Source organism: Notothenia rossii, assembly GCF_949606895.1.
Source record: "Notothenia rossii genome assembly, chromosome: 4".
Lineage (NCBI taxonomy): Eukaryota > Metazoa > Chordata > Actinopteri > Perciformes > Nototheniidae > Notothenia > Notothenia rossii.
Genome location: NC_136902.1, coordinates 3,561,258 through 3,578,958, shown reverse-complemented (window position 1 = coordinate 3,578,958; position 17,701 = coordinate 3,561,258). Strand labels below are relative to the sequence as shown.

At 43.2% G+C, this 17,701-nt stretch overlaps 1 protein-coding gene across 2 annotated transcripts in view; it reads left to right on the top strand.

The window, feature by feature from the left end:
* The first annotated feature begins 6,395 nt into the window (after positions 1 to 6,395).
* Positions 6,396 to 17,701, top strand: part of cd34 (CD34 molecule) — a 29,742-nt gene continuing 18,436 nt past the window's right edge. For both annotated transcript variants that reach the window (XM_079677683.1, XM_079677682.1), the window contains exon 1: positions 6,396 to 6,584. In XM_079677683.1, coding sequence (XP_079533809.1) covers positions 6,536 to 6,584 — 49 coding nt within the window. In that variant the 5' untranslated portion in view covers positions 6,396 to 6,535. The remainder of the gene's footprint in view (positions 6,585 to 17,701) is intronic.

The following is a 17,701-nucleotide window of genomic DNA, read 5'->3' as shown; positions in this document are numbered from 1 at the left end:
TTTTTAAATGTCTCCCCCTTTTCTTTTCTTCCTCCACTCCAGCCAAATCAGGCCCTTGGTGGATTTAATTTCGGCCCGCAGGATAATTTCTAATTCCTATTAGATCTGGCCCGTCGGTATATTGCACCTTCACTCCATCCTGATGGTCTCCTCAGCTCAGAGCCTGAGCCCAAACATTGATGACCTTGCACCCAAGATGAGATGCCAAGTATCTGAGCTAGCATCACAGAGCAGCACACTGAGTTTAATGGATGTTTCCTTCTGCACTTTCTCTCTCACGACAACAGGGCATGTTTGGTTTCTCTTTGAGGGAAATAGTTTTCTTGAAGCTGTTGTTGGCCTGTGGGGAAATGTAATCATAAGAAATGACTCTGGAGAAGCTGCAGATAGAGCCATAAGAAATGAATCAACTGATTATTTAATGTTTAATGTTGTTTTTATAGGCAATCATTGAAGCTTTGTTAGTTCCAGGTTTAATATGTGCAATAAGTTCATTTCAATAAGTTTTGCAATAAACATTGAACCAGTCCGGCCCTCCACTGGTACCCATTTTTTTTATTTTGGCCCACTGTGTGTTTGAGTTTGACCCCCCTGATCTACACTGTGACTCTTTTTTAATTATATATATGAAATACTATACTATGACTATGATTTGTTCAACATACTGACTTAAATCAAAAACTACCAATAAGAGTCACATTCTTAAATAACATCTATTCAGACAAAGTATTTCATTTTTCTAGTTTGAAATGTTTCCACATAAACGTATATCTTACATTTCCTTTGTGAGAGAATTACGCACAAATCTGTCATCTCAAAACATTCCATTGTATTATTTGATCTGTTTTATGTCCTCAATATTTATATATATATATTGCACTGTTGGAGAAGCCTGTGACCGACTTTTTGTTGTTGTTGACATATCTACACTGTAGCTAACGGGCCGATTACAATAAAAGCTTTGAATTTATTTTATCAAAAACTGCATTGTCTCACTGAACCAGCCCTAAAAATCCCAAACTGCCTTTAAAGAAACCCAATTCCTTACAAAGTACTTAATATTCTACCAGTTGTACAAGTGTTGCACACTTCAAAGTGTGTCTAAAAGTATCTTAATAACACAAACAAAAGCACAAAAGCATTAATGTTAACAAAGCCTCAAAGGGCGGACTCATGAGCTCCGTAATGTCCCCCTAACATGGCACTGAGACTATTTCCATCATCCAGGGATCAAGCCCAGTCAATACACCTCTCTTTGTCCGCTGGAGTTTTTAAGGATAACCTTCCCGTTACACTTCATTGCTACAGAATCTTATCAGTTTTATTGATAGAAAAAATGCTTCCTATAGCCCTAGCCATACTTGTCAACCCTCCCGATTTTCTCGGGAGACTCCCGATTTCATTGCCCTCTCCCGGTTTCCTCCCGGGGTTATATTTCTCCCGATTTCTGACAAAATCAGATTTACACACGACTGTTTCCACTCAGACTTTAATACAGCTACACCATTGTTTGGTTTCCATGGTAACACGTCTCTTTAGTAGCGCGCGCAACTCAAAGAAAAATGAACAAGAATCGACAACCACTCCTTTCCTGTAAAATACAGGTCCAGCCCACACATATGCTCCATCAAGGACGGTGCTACAGGCCGCAAGGCAGTGCACTTACAACTACAATAAGCATGTTAATGTTAATCTAACAGCTCCGGCGATCCACAAGCACCCCCCTCCCCCCGCCCCCCCCAATTTTACATTTTGAAATTCTCCCGATTTCTGAGGTCTAAAGGTTGGCAAGTATGGCCCCTAGCTATTTACTTGCTAAAGTCGTATATTTTATAAGCTAAACTTGAAAACAAGCACTAGTCTTGTGCAAGAGTGTTTGAGCAACCTTGAGGTCGAAGGGTGGAGACAAAAGGACACCCTGTTATCTCAATAACTAAGAGTATAGGGTGAGCTGTTACATTTAAGGAAAGGGCTTTAGCTATTATGGGTATGTTTACACTCCTCTGTCAATTATTCGTATCCTTAGTGTGAGAACTAGATTATGCAAAAGGTAAAAAAAAAAAAATTTAAACAACACCGTGGACACCTTTCAGAGGTCGCAGGTAAAACTCAAAGACCCCCTCTCTGTGCTCAGAGGACCAGCAAGTGTGGGAGGGAGGTGTGTGTGAGGGGTGTGTGTGAGGGTTAGGGCTCCGAGTAGGTGCATCAAAGGTGGGAGGGACAGCAGGGGTGGGGGTAGCAAATATGACCCTTTTAACCCCATATTAACACCAAAGGGTCAAAATATATTATGTCCAGGGGTGCACATCACTTTTTTGCCCTGCTTCTCAAAGGAGCACCTGGAGATGTTGCTTGGTGCGCATCCTTAGTCTTATCTCTGGTCTTAAACGCAGGGGGATCAGGAGGACCATCTGCCTGCAGAGTTTCAACAGTGTCTCCACGCTGTCCTCAGAAAGCCCACTGTGGGATTTCAGCGCTTCCAGATGTGTGCTGGATCCTCTGTGAACATGGTGAACACCCTCTATCCTATACACACTCCTACACACTATACACACTGCTACACACTATACACACTCCTATACACACTCCTGTACACACTCATGTACACACTGCTGCAACACACTCCTATACACACTCCTATACACACTGCTGCAACACACTACACACTCCTATACACACTGCTGCAACACACTACACACTCCTATACACACTGCTGCAACACACTACACACTCCTATACACACAGCTGCAACATACTACACACTCCTACACACACAGCTGCTACACACACTCCTATACACACTCCTACACACACAGCTGCTACACACACTCCTACAGCGAGTATTACAGTTTTTCTTGAGTACATAATCCTGTTGTAATCCATTACTTCCCAACCCTGCCTACATCACACTGCTGCAAACAACTCTCCCTTTCTGCTGATGCTTAGCCATTACAAACTGTGTGTGTGTGTGTGTGTGTGTGTGTGTGTGTGTGTGTGTGTGTGTGTGTGTGTGTGTGTGTGTGTGTGTGTGTGTGTGTGTGTGTGTGTGTGTGTGTGTGTGTGTGTGTGTGTGTGTGTGTGTGTGTGTGTGTGTGTGTGTGTGTGTGTGTGTGTGTGTGTGTGTGTGTGTGTGTGTGTGTGTGTGTGTGTGTGTGTGTGTGTGTGTGTGTTTTTCTATGATGTTAGTGTACAGCATTTTTTCAAAGTGTGTGTACAGTGTAGTTAGTACACGTGCAGTTGTGCGGTTTGAGTGTATGACTCATTGTTAGTCATCTGTCCTGGGACGCACTAAACTCAGAGCCGTGTGTGTGTGTGTGTGTGTGTGTGTGTGTGTGTGTGTGTGTGTGTGTGACGCCATGTGCTTTTCCAGGCTCACAGCTATGTACACAACATGTAGAAAGTGGAGGGGGGGGGGCTTCCTGTTTACCAGGTGCATCTTAGTGAGAGAATAATAACACTCTCACTAAACTCTAATGCCTTTAAACACATCCTGGAAAGATGAAGACTTCTGTGTTGTAGTTATTACAAATGTGTGTTCAATTGATTTTTTTTCTCACCATAGTGCTCACATTTTATCGAAATCACAATGGCCCACTACCCTTTTTCCAATATGCATAAGGTGTAAGATTAAGTCAATGTTAAATGTGCGTTTGAATATTCTTCAAAATTAAATATGTCATCTACAGATGAACAGAATTAAGCGTGTTAGTACGGTGGCCAACAGGTGCCAACGCGCTACATCTTCAGAAGTGATGCTAATATAAAAACAGAATTGTACCAAAACACCGGAAAAATAAGGAAACATCTTCACCAACGTGACAACACATGCACAGCTTTTAGGAAATATTGGCCAACTTGAGGAAAAATGGTCGACAAGTGCCAACAAATATCTGAATAATTAACGCAATTGCACTTTTAATAAACGCTGCGCATGTTTCCTCGAGTTAGTGAAGATGTTCCTTCATCTTAATGTGTTGTGGCACATATGGGTGTTTATATCTTCATTGTTTCTGAAGCTGCAAAGTGTCTCTCCAAATGGAAAAGCTTTAGGCCGTTGAAGCACAGTCACACGTATATTTACTGTTCATCTATATAATGGCGCATTTCCATTGCAGGGCCTCGCTCTCGGCTCAGTACGGTACAGTTAGGCCTTGTTAGGCCCGGCTCACTTTATGCTGCATTTCCATTACGGCCCGTCCACACTACAGCTTCGACAGCTTCAAAAACGGTTTCCAATGCGTCTGCCCATTCACTTTGAATGGGGTGACGTCACGTTGCCTCGCTTTTCGCCGAACTGAATTGTGGGTAGCAGAGCGGAGCTTTCCTGGCGTTTCAGGCTGCAAAAGTTGAGCAATGTTCAACTTCTGAAGCCGGAGACGCCAGCGTCAGCCAATCAAATCCTGTTTATGCAAATCTGACAGTTCAAGCGCTAGCCAATCAAACCGCGTGCAAGTTGGGAGAGCCAGACCGCAGTTCATTTCCTCATATTCCAAACGAGATATTACGGTAGCAAATCACCCGGTTCTTTACGACCAGAACTATTTACCGGGATACTAACCGGAGGAACCAGGCATGGAGGGAGGTGGCAGAGACAGTGGGTGAAACTGGTAGGTTTTCGCCTGTTGGGGAGTTTATATATATATATATATATATATATATATATATATTGCTCGCATAAAATCCCCGGGGTTTTTTGCTTTGTATGCCGGGGGCGGGACATTCATGTGATTGGTTGTTGGTCGCGGTGCTCGAATAAAATCCCCAAGCTTCAGACACGCCCAGCTCCAAGTTTTTTTTGAAGCTATAGTGTGGACGGGTCGTAACAGTTTAGGAACTGGGGCAGTAACTATAGTAACGCAGTGTAGGGGGAGCCGTGACGTCATCTTCAATGAGAACCACAAAACCAACATCAGCCGTTAGCTGTTAGCCCTCAGAGCTCACAGCTCTTCATATCTGTTCAGAAACTAGACAGAAGTTAAACAAGTACAAACCACAGACTGTCTGTGTCATGGAGAATACAGTCGCTGGTTTATTTATGTCTGTAGGCCGTTGTTGTGAGTGTGGACGGTCGGAGCATATACTGCGTTAGCTTAGCCGATCTCCATTTCGCCTGCCGTCTGTCTGCAGACTTGCCAAAGCCTTAATTCATGGTTTTTACTAACCGGTATCAGTATGTTGTTACTTCAGCATCATTTAGAAACGTGTATTACAATTAAATCACGGTCAAATATGTTCATGTTTTATTGTGTTGCACTGTTGGAGGAGCCTGTGACCTAAGATGTTCATTGACATATCTACACTGTAGCTGCTGAACCAATGACAATAAAAGCCTTGAAACTTGAATTACAATCAGCCGATTACTCAAAATGAAGAAACGTCCCCGAAGCCCCCCAGTGCTGAAACGTTAGAGACAAACTTTATGAAACACTTTCTCCAGGAAACAAAGCGGCAGTTAAGATAAAGCTCAACGGGACATCGGCAGCTAACATCCGGAGCTGCTCGCTGCACACACACACACACACACACACACACACACACACACACACACACACACACACACACACACACACACACACACACACACACACACACACACACACACACACACACACACACACACACACACACACACACACACACACACACCCCCTCACACACACACACACACACACACACACACACACACACACACACACACACACACACACACACACACACAGATCCTCTCACATACACACACACACACACACACACACACACACACACACACACACACACACACACACACACAGACACACACACACACACACACCCTCACACACACACACACCCTCACACACACACACACACACACACACACACACACGCACACACACACACACACAGATCCTCTCACACACACACACACACACACACACACACACACACACACACACACACACACACACACACACAGACACACACACAGACACACACACACACACACACACACACACCCTCACACACACACACACACACACACACACCCTCACACACACACACACACACACACACACAAACACACACACACACACACACACAGATCCTCACACACACACACACACACACACACACACACACACACACACACACACACACACACACACACACACACACAGACACACACACACACACACACACACACACACACATCCTCACACACATCCTCTCACACACACACACACACACACATCCTCTCACACACACACACACACACACACACACACACACACACACACACACACACACACACCCTCACACACATGGGAGGAGGTTGCTCTGGGGGAAGCGGGCTAACGGCAGGCAGTTAGAGAGGGGGTGTGGACTCAGAGAGAGAGAGGTCGTATAAAGAGCCACTCAACACAGCCAGACTTCATCCTGCCTCACTCAGACCTCACAGGAAACACACACTCCACAGCTGAACACACTCCTCACACACACACTCCTCACACACACTCCTTTACCCTCTCCAGTATCAGTGTGACCCAGTGAGAGGATGGCCATGTGGAGGATGACCCTGCTGCTCGGCGCTCTGCTGCTCAGCTGTGAGTACAACTTCATTCATAAAACTTCTTTAAAAAAAGTTCCCTCAGAGTCTCACGTTGAGTGTGCAACCCTTTGATGCCATGAGGCTGCACACAGACACAAAGGCTCCGCTGAGGAGTGGAAAGTTGGGAATAATGATGCTGTTCATCCTGCAGTGCATCTGGGTGGAGCTGATGCATGTTTGAATGTGTGTGAAAGGGATGAAACAACAGATGTATGTGTTTGTATGACTCCAGTGAACGTATTGAATGCTGCATGAACACATAAGTGTTTGAATGCATGTTTGAATGTGTGTGAAAGGGGTCAAACCGAGCATGAAACCACATATTTATGTATATGTATGCCTTCAGGGAAGATATATCCATTTAAATATGAGCTGCTTCACCACAAAAGAGTTTTTTTTAAATTAGATGCACTTTATTGATCTAGATTTGCGTTTTTGGTACAGCAGCATGTAAACAAGGCTTTGCACACGGGTTAAAAAATTGAATTAAGTGTGTGTGTGTGTGTGTGTGTGTGTGTGTGTGTGTGTGTGTGTGTGTGTGTGTGTGTGTGTGTGTGTGTGTGTGTGTGTGTGTGTGTGTGTGTGTGTGTGTGTGTGTGTGTGTGTGTGTGTGTGTGTGTGTGTGTGTGTGTGTGTGTGTGTGTGTGTGTGTGTGTGTGTGTGTGTGTGTGTGTGTGTGTGTGTGTGTGATCACGGGCAGGCTGCTAATTGCAAGGTGGTGTATGACTGGTTCTGGATCAGCTCGGTGTAACGACTTCTGCAGAGCCTCCGGGCGAGAGAGTTGACCTTTGGGAGGAGGAGGAGGAGGAGGAGGAGGAGGAGGAGGAGGAGGAGGAGAGATGAGAATAACTTTAAGGTTTATTTTAAAGGGGGAAACGATCATGAGACGGGGAACACGGTGGTAGTGTCCACATAAAAAGGCGTGTGCCTCAGCAGCTAACAGGTTAACTGTGGACACGCCCCATCGAGGAGTAAAAGCCACGATACAGAGACACATAATAATAATCAGGTTATTTTGTTGATTGAAAAACATTTCTCTCCGTAGGGGGTTAGCTTGTTTCCAGCGATGGGAAACAGGGTCTTCATCGCCAAACATCTGGTTTACAGTGTTTTTCAAACTTTTATTACTTTTTTTATTAGGTTTTTTTTGTATTTTCAACAAAAAGTATTGCACATGTTCCCTAGCAATATAAAAAAATAAAAATAATAAACAAGCTGAAATTCAGACACCATGCTCAGACATTGTATACATTATTATTAATAATAAAAATAATAAATAATAATAGTATTTAGAAAAAGAAAAAATAACGAAAAAAATTGAATAATAATATTAACCTTAAAATGTAAAAATACAAATAATAATAATAATATTAAATATAAAAAATAACATAATAATAACCAAAAATAATAAAAATTACAAAAAAGAAGAAATACAAATGAACAATAATAATAAAAAATGTTGTCTCACTTTTAGTTGGTTGATACTTCATGTTTCCCATTTAAATAATAATCTCCATCCACTGACCTTTTAGTGGGGGCTCAGCCTTACGCCAGTCTCTTGTTAGTTGTTCTCTTGCTTGTAACCAACAGTATCTTGGTTAAATATCAATCAGTATTTCAGTATTTCACTAAAATTGTTTATATTTCCAAAGTACACACCTCTTCAGGATGTCTTTGATTGTAGTGTGCATGTTTTTGCCAAAGTAAATAATTCTGGAAAACATCCGTGCAGTCTGAGATCTGCTGACTCTGCACTATGCTCACACACACCTGTGACATTATTCACACACACACACACACACACACACACACACACACACACACACACACACACACACACACACACACACACACACACACACACACACACATACACGTCCAACTGTCAATGTGGTGCTAACTTCCTGAGGCAGGGTCACAAGTGGCTGCAAGAAAAAACACAACACTGGAAAAGCCCTCCTGTAAATGCATCGATGGTTTGTATACAGTAGAGGGAATGTGACGTCAACAACAGCAAGTGTGCCATCTTTGGAGGATACCAACAACATATTGATTTAACCTGTGAGGCGAGCAAAGTGGTTTTAAATTAATCCGATGAATTGAAACGTTTCAACATTGGTCGGGATGAAGCCAATCCCTCAACCAACTACAAAACAAAAGAAGGACCATGGGATAATGTTTTTTAAAAGGAAAACCTTACAATGGAGACGCAGCCCTGAAAGATTGGAGTATTCACAAATATATGTTTTGTTAGCATTCAGTTAGCAAAGTATTAGCTTCACACACACCTCTGTCCGGATGATGTTAAAGCTGTCATTAAACATGTAGATTTGAAGGCCCTGTACGCCTTGTTTGTAAATAACACATGAGCCTCCAAAGATTTCATATTTTTAAGCTTCGAACAGGTGTAGGCGCTAACACCGAACAGGCGTTTAGGTAACGGGGATCGAAGGCAGGTTGTCAGGATAATTTGACAATTATTCTCTTCATTTATTAATGAAAACATTTCGCCCCTATGCCTACATTTTTATTTTGCTTTCACGTTAATCATTTCGGAAGCAAAACAGCTGACCACTGATGGATAGGAATGGATGCAGAAATGAGTCCTAAAACCTGGCATTTCATCACTTCCTGTCCCCTTGGTCTGGAAGTCAATGGTGTTTGATTGTGTTTTTGGTTGTTGGCTTGAAGTAATAAGTAATGTTGTTAACGTAGAAAGAGCCAGTACTTAAAGCACATTTCTCTGGTGATGCTTTAGTGACATTTTGAATTCAGGACTTTCAATTAGTATTTATACTTTTACTTGATAAAGGATGTGAGTATTTCTTCCATCTCTGGTCACAAGACTCCATCTGTGTCCAACTTATGGACTGCGGGTGAGAGGTCTGCCCCTCGATGACGTCTTTATGCATCAAACATTTTTCGATGTTTCACGCTTCATTACGTCTGTCTCCTGCATGAAGAACACTCTTTGTTACTCTGATGCATGCAGAGCGTCTTTTTGGAGGTCGTAGTGTGTCGGGGGACTTTAATCAATGCCACATTAGATTTGGTGGAAGTGATGTCATTACCCAGAGGGCCTTGGGGTGTGGCAGCTGATCTGAGGCCAGTCTTAAAAACATGCCTTGTAGTATTTCTGCAAAATGGAGAAGTGCCTAAGCAATGTCTTTTTCTCTCTTTGACTCGCTTTTGGATAGAAAATTATTACATTTTAAATTCATTTGGCATTGCAATATATCTCCGTTAGTTCGAAAGGTACATAGCTTATTTGAAACAAATAGCTTTTATCATATAAATACAAATGACTCAGTCCACTAGATGGTGCTGAGTTTGTCTCTGATGGGGTTAGAGACATATGCTGCTCATCTTCAGGTGTATATCAGTATGTAGTGTCTCTACTTTAAAGAGTCCTCCTGCTGATGTTCATGTGTATATCAGTATGTAGTGTCTCTACTTTAAAGAGTCCTCTCCTGCTGAGGTTCAGGTGTATATCAGTATGTAGTGTCTCTACTTTAAAGAGTCCTCTCCTGCTGATGTTTAGGTGTATATCAGTATGTAGTGTCTCTACTTTAAAGAGTCCTCTCCTGATGATGTTCAGGTGTATATCAGTATGTAGTGTCTCTACTTTAAAGAGTCCTCTCCTGCTGATGTTCAGGTGTATATCAGTATGTAGTATCTCTACTTTAAAGAGTCCTCTCCTGCTGATGTTCAGGTGTATATCAGTATGTAGTGTCTCTACTTTAAAGAGTCCTCTCCTGCTGATGTTCAGGTGTATATCAGTATGTAGTGTCTCTACTTTAAAGAGTCCTCTCCTGCTGATGTTCAGGAGTATATCAGTATGGAGTGTCTCTACTTTAAAGAGTCCTCTCCTGCTGATGTTCAGGTGTATATCAGTATGTAGTGTCTCTACTTTAAAGAGTCCTCTCCTGCTGATGTTCAGGTGTATATCAGTATGTAGTGTCTCTACTTTAAAGAGTCCTCTCCTGCTGATGTCCAGGTGTATATCAGTATGTAGTGTCTCTACTTTAAAGAGTTCTCTCCTGCTGATGTTCAGGTGTATATCAGTATGTAGTGTCTCTACTTTAAAGAGTCCTCTCCTGCTGATGTTCAGGTATTCACATTTGCATTTGAAAAGGCGTATTCATCTCAATACGTTAACCCAATACTCCACTAAAGTGTTTTAAAACTGCAGTAATATTTCAAGTAGAATACAGGGACTCGGTGATTCCCGCCGGAAGTTACAAACATCTCAGTTTGGATTTGAAGCTCTGATGAGCAGGAAGAGGAAGAGCGCTTTGATATAAACTTGATAAGTGAACACTCTTTTAATCAGTGCGAACATCCCCGTCATGTTGAAGCAGTTTGTTGTTCTGCTCCCACTTCCCATGGCTGTCAGTCAGGAGTGATGCAGTCGTGCAAATATGCAGCGCTGAAATGGCCATGGTCTGCAGCGTCGGGTGATGTCATTGAACGCCTCTTTGGAGTATGTTGTAAGCTGACGTCTGTCTCCCAAGATTTCAGGGGAAAACCCAAGACTTTAAATCTGCTGTGGAGAAGAAGGGGGAAAACATGGAGGCTTGCTTTCATATAATACATTCAGGGTGTTATCTGCAAGGCTTCTGATGAAAAGGCTCTGCAGCAGTAAATGAGAAGTGTCGACTGCAACATTACAAAATAGATATTTCCTTATTTGCAGTTGGGATATTTCCTGTTGAAGTCTTTTTCTGTTGAAGTCGGAATTTTGTAAGAAAAAACTTAAGGAAATTCCTTTTATATTTCTTAACAACAAAGCAGTTCAAAGTGCATCAGGAACACTTTATAAAATTACATTTATTCACTTTTGAAATAAAATAAAAATTCAAAAAAATCAAGAATATGGAAAGAAAAACAAGCGGAAGTTAAATATGATGGTTATACAATTTAAAAAAATAAAAGTTACAGAGCAGAGAAAGACATTAAAGAGGCCATATTATTCTTTTGGGTGTTTTATAGGTTTTAGTGCATGTAAATGGTCTGCAAAGGCTCAAATCCCTGTTCTCCCTCCAACAATTAAAGTTACAGAGCAGAGAAAGACATTAAATCATCCAGATGAAATCGATTTTAAAGAGGCCATATTACTCTTTTGAGTGTTTTCCCTCTCCTGTAGTGTTGTATAGGTTTTAGTGCATGTAAACGGTCTTCAAAGGCTCAAATCCCTGTTCTCCCTCCAGAGTAGAGGCACAGAATACTGACTATGTCTATGTCCCCTTTTTTACAGATGAGCAGCAGAGCAAGATGTTTTCCCTTCCTTATCCAACAAAAATGTATTTGCAGGTTGACCTTCCATGCATTCAACTTAAATCTCAAATTAAAAAGACGAGAGCATTTTGTAAAAGTTTCAAATGACACCCTTTCTCAAGTTGTCATCATCGTAATTTTATCCAAACATTATTGCAGGGGTCTCGACAGTGCATGAGTTGATATATCTGCTGCACCGAAATGTTTCTCATGTCTCTGTTTCTCGCCCTGCCAACGTCAACATGGCAGCGTCTCTCTCTGTTTCTCATGGCCTGAGGTTATGGAGCAGCATTCCTTCGGTCCCAGCGCTGAGATGCTGAGGTGGGATCCACGTCATCCTGCAGGGTGTGGGTCTGCGTTACGTAAGCGCTGGCGGGAAGCCGTCTGATGTCAGCGAGGGTGTGTGTCCAGAGTTATGGCTGAGGGGTAATTAAACCCGGAGCCTGCGTCCTGTCAAAGCTGCACTGATTTCTGCAGGAGAGAAACAGCTGGAAATATTTGAGCGCCCACTCCTCGTCGGCAAATATTGAATCGTCACCTCAACAGATAGAAGTCTAACTCTTCTGTTGGAGCAAGACATCATTGTTTGAAGATTGTTTTTCGTAAGATGTAAGCTATTTATTTTATTAGTATCTAAACTTAATCCCTACGGTGGCCGGCAGGTGCGAACGAGCAACAACAGTCCAAAACATTTCATTAGCAGAAACACGCTGCAGCTTCAGAAACGATGGAAATATGAAAACACCGGTCCCAGCTGTGTGCGTCACTCTTTAGTGTCCCCTGGTCTCCCAGCTGTGTGCCTCACGTTTTAGTGTCCCCTGGTCTCCCAGCTGTGTGCGTCACTCTTTAGTGTCCCCTGGTCTCCCAGCTGTGTGCGTCACGTTTTAGTGTCCCCTGGTCTCCCAGCTGTGTGCGTCACTCTTTAGTGTCCCCTGGTCTCCCAGCTGTGTGCGTCACGTTTTAGTGTCCCCTGGTCTCCCAGCTGTGTGCCTCACTTTTTAGTGTCCCCTGGTCTCCCAGCTGTGTAGGTCACGTTTTAGTGTCCCCTGGTCTCCCAGCTGTGTGCGTCACTCTTTAGTGTCCCCTGGTCTCCCAGCTGTCTGCGTCACTTTTTAGTGTCCCCTGGTCTCCCAGCTGTGTGCGGCACTTTTTAGTGTCCCCTGGTCTCCCAGCTATGTGCGTCACTCTTTAGTGTCCCCTGGTCTCCCAGCTGTGTGCGTCACGTTTTAGTGTCCCCTGGTCTCCCAGCTGTGTGCGTCACGTTTTAGTGTCCCCTGGTCTCCCAGCTGTGTGTGTCACTTTTTAGTGTCCCCTGGTCTCCCAGCTATGTGCGTCCCTATTTAGTGTCCCCTGGTCTCCCAGCTGTGTGCGTCACTCTTTAGTGTCCCCTGGTCTCCCAGCTGTGTGCGTCACTCTTTAGTGTCCCCTGGTCTCCCAGCTGTGTGTGTCACGTTTTAGTGTCCCCTGGTCTCCCAGCTATGTGCGTCACTCTTTAGTGTCCCCTGGTCTCCCAGCTGTGTGCGCCACGTTTTAGTGTCCCCTGGTCTCCCAGCTGTGTGCGTCACTCTTTAGTGTCCCCTGGTCTCCGTTGTGTTTTGAGCTTCTTGCAGCGTTTGGTTGATGAAGAAATCTCTTCATCTTCATGTGTTTTGGCACATTTGTGTTTTTATATTTGCATAATTTCTGAAGCTACAATACATTTCTCCTAATGTAAATGTGTTGTGAGAGTTTTGTTAGCTTGTTTGCACTTCTCTCCCACCGTATATCACCACTATTTGAAATCTCTGGTAAATGTTTGCAAAATAACCTAAAAATCCTCCTCCTTGTCTGCTTAACAACCACGAGAACAAAAGGGATTTCTAAGTGTTTTTTCTTTTTCCAATAGAAAAACATATTACGGATGAGAAAAACAAACGCACTAACTAAATGATCGTCCAGGAAAATAGAGAAAGTTGGACGAGTCAATCATCTAGCAACAATATTTACTCTGTAAAACAATCCTAATGAAAAGCAGGCGCCTTGTTCGGATCGTCCTTTCCCAATTACAGCAGCTTGTTGTTCCTCGTTCCCCCGGCACCCCGCTGCAATTTTACAGCTGTTTGCTTTTTACCAGCAAGGGGAAAATAAAACCTCTCCTCCTGTTTCTCCTTCATTTTCAGCCCAGCAAATTTGGCGGGACAAGGCTTCGAGAAACTCCACATATATCGCTGAGCACTAGTTAATGAGATGTTAGTGTGACCTCCAAAGCAAGAAGTTGGAAGGCGCCTTGTTGTGTCCTCTTTTTCTTTTTCACGCCAAACTGAACTCCAGTGATTCTCTGATCCAAGGTTACGCTGATGTGAAGCCAAACACAAAGCGTAGTAAACGGCGTGTCTTTATGGAGGGGTTTACTCTGCGAATAAAAAGCCCGTAATGAGCCTTAGCCGAGGCCTTTGGACTGCCAGAGTAATTGCTCCTGGTAATTAATGTTCGCTCGCTGGAGCCCGGCTTTATACTTCCTAATTTAAAACACAAGACAGTGACCTTCTGCACAGGGCCCTGGGGCTGGACTCATGTGTACTCATACTTGCCAACCTTTAGACCTCAGAAATCGGGAGAATTTCAAAATGTAAAATTGGGGGGGGCGGGGTGTGCTAGTGGATCGCCGGAGCTGTTAGATTAACATTAACATGCTTATTGTAGTTGTAAGTGCACTGACTTGCGGCCTGTAGCACCGTCCTTGATGGAGCATATGTGTGGGCTGGACCTGTATTTTACAGGAAAGTAGTGAATAGAGTAGTTGTCGATTCTTGTTCTGTTTTCTGTGAATATCTGCCTCACCCTCTCAGACTTTGAGTTGAGCGCGCTACTAAAGAGACGTGTTACCATGGAAACCAAACAATGGTGTAGCTGTATTAAAGTCCGAGTGGAAACAGTCCTGAGTAAATCTGATTTTGTCAGAAATCAGGAGAAATGCGGGAGAAATATGACCCCGGGAGGAAACCGGGAGAGGGCAATGAAATCGGGAGTCTCCCGCGAAAATCGGGAGGGTTGGTAAGTGTGTGTACTGCGTTTGTGTGTTTGCATCGATAGCAGCGTGTTTTCTGCCGGTGGTTGTTTTTGTGTGTAAGTGACTAATGGCTATACTGATTTTTGAAATCGCACTGCGGATATTTTGTCCACTAAGAGTTCGTTTTTCACCACTGATGGGGTCATTTTGTTAAAGAGGCCCTGTTACGCTTTTAGTGGTTTGTCCTTTCCTGTCCTGTAGGGTGTTATAGGTTTGTGTGTTTGTAAATGGTCTGCAAAGGCTAGAATCCGCTAGATTTTTTAATATCTTCCTACCCATGTCAGCATTTTGAAGACTTTTGATATTGATTCTAGAAATGTTAGACCAATTAAAGCTGTATTTCTCATATGAATGATGCCCTGCTAACTTACTGTTATCATTGAAGTGCAGCACAGACAATAATTCATCTTAAACATACAGTATTCCTGCTGAAGAAGGAGAAAAGAATAAAAGGAGGTAGCATCATGATAGCTGCTTCTGCCCATTCTTTTATCCACCCCTTAATCATCTCATTAAAATAGTTTCAGCAAGGCAGTGAAACTTTAAACCTGTTTCCAAAACATGTTGTCAGCGGATCAGAGAGCGTGCAGCTGCTCTTTCCTCTGCAGATGTCCGTGGAGCGGCTCCAGCTGCTGTTTCTACATCACAATGAGAGAAAAGGTTGTAAAAAGATATCGAGACCTCAAGCCTCAAATAATCTGCTTCTGAATGAAGCTCAGGAGCTGAAAGTGGGAGAGGAAGAGTGAGAAATAATAGTGATAATGTGAAAGCCTTAGCGATGTGGCTGTTAGCTCGGCTGTGATTGGTCAACCGCTTAGGGATGTCCCGCCCCTTAGCCTATCACGTACAATGTGTTGGAGCGCTAGCCAATAGAAGTGTTCCAAAGTTATGTGACTGTTGGCGTGCCCTGGAAGGAACACGTGCATTTTAGCCTTTGCAGACCATTTACATGCACTAAAACCCTAGAGACCACACCAAATGAGAGGGAAAGAAAAGGCCCCTTTAAAGTGGTTCTTCTTTTAATTTGGGTTAGGGTAATTCAGTTATTCAATTCTGAATTTGTTATCTCTTAAATGTAACATTTCTACAACTTTAGGAGCATGGTGTGTGTTCTGCAGGTGTGTGTGTTTCCACTGTAAGAGTGTGTGTTTCCACTGTAAGAGTGTGTGTGCCCACAGTGTGTGTGTTTCCACTGCAGGACGGTTTGTTTCCACTGCATGCGTGTGTGCCCACAGTGTGTGTGTTTCCACTGCAGCGTGTGTGCCCACAGTGTGTGTGTTTCCACTGCAGGAGTGTGTGCCCACAGTGTGTGTGTGTTACCCCTGCAGGAGTGTGTGCCCACAGTGTGTGTGTTACCCCTGCAGGAGTGTGTGCCCACAGTGTGTGTGTTACCCCTGCAGGAGTGTGTGCCCACAGTGTGTGTTTTACAGAGTGTTATCTGTGTTCCCTCCACAGTTTGAGGTCGCTGCACGCTGTCTGCTCTTCCAGCCACTTCCTGTCTGAGGATGACATTCCTAACCTGCTGTTAATTACTTTTAGAGTTTCTGTTTTTCAAAACTATTGAGTGTTTTGATTAAAAACACAACGGGGCGCGGTCAGGATGAAAACGCTCCCCACCCGTCTGTCTAGAAACTAAAATAATGATCACGTTGGTTGTAGTATTCCTGGGAAGTATCAAGCTGTAGTACTACGATCTGTTTGGGTTTTTGGATGCATTTAGTGACAAACTCTTTTGGTTTCTTTGTACAGACCGTGTATAATTTGTGGTGTGCTAAGAGACCACACTATGAATACAACCAGATGTCAATTACGTAGAGATTAAATCAGGGGCGCCTTCATGTATGTCGGAAGGAATAATTTGTCGTTTTTGAAATGTATCTTGTAGTTATATTAGATAACAACACAATATACATGTAAAAGGTTGTAGATAATTTTTAGTTTATAAAATGTATAGATTGTTCGATTACAATTATTACTGCTCATTTTCAGGTTCCTTTTGCACAGGGAAGTTAGCCTCTGCAGACCGTTTACATGCACCGAAACCTGCAGGAGAGGGAAACCCCCAAGAAATATAAGAGTGCCTTTTAATGAGTTTCTAACAACGCAGACAGAGAATCGTAAAACTCGCCTCTGATGCAATATTTACAGGAAATAATCTGCTCCTTTCACACAAACCTCCTGCATTTATAGTTCAGTTTATCAGGTGTTTTGAACAGTTTTTTGTTATGCATTGAATACAATTATAAAACCATAAAATATGTCACAACTCAATTAAAAACGCCAAGCATACCTGACAGTTTAAACTATATTAAAATGATGGCCTCATTTCTCCCTCTGCATTTCTTCGTCCCAGATAGAATTATGAATTCCTGCGTTAAGCTGAGGAGACATTTCTCCTTGTAGGGAGTGAGGAGGAAGGGGTGAGGGGAGATGTGAGGGTCTGCTGTGGACATCTGGAAGCAGCGGAGCTGGGAGAAGGAGGGTGGGACTCGTTATGACAGCCAGGGAGAGTCTCTGTAGTCTGGGTGGAGGTCAGATGGAGGATTTAGAGCCGAGGCTTTTCCCCCGTGAACATGATGTCATTCTGCAGCTGCTCAAACTGACTGCACCCCTTTAATCAGGGGGGAGAGGGGCTGATACCCTCCCTCTGCACCTCCCTAAATCTGAATGGAGTAGCTATGATACTTACACGTTTTGCTCAGCAGGATACTATTAATGACTTTATGATTTTTAAAAGCTAATGTTGGGCTATAAGGGAACTACAAAACGGTCACATGACTTCACGT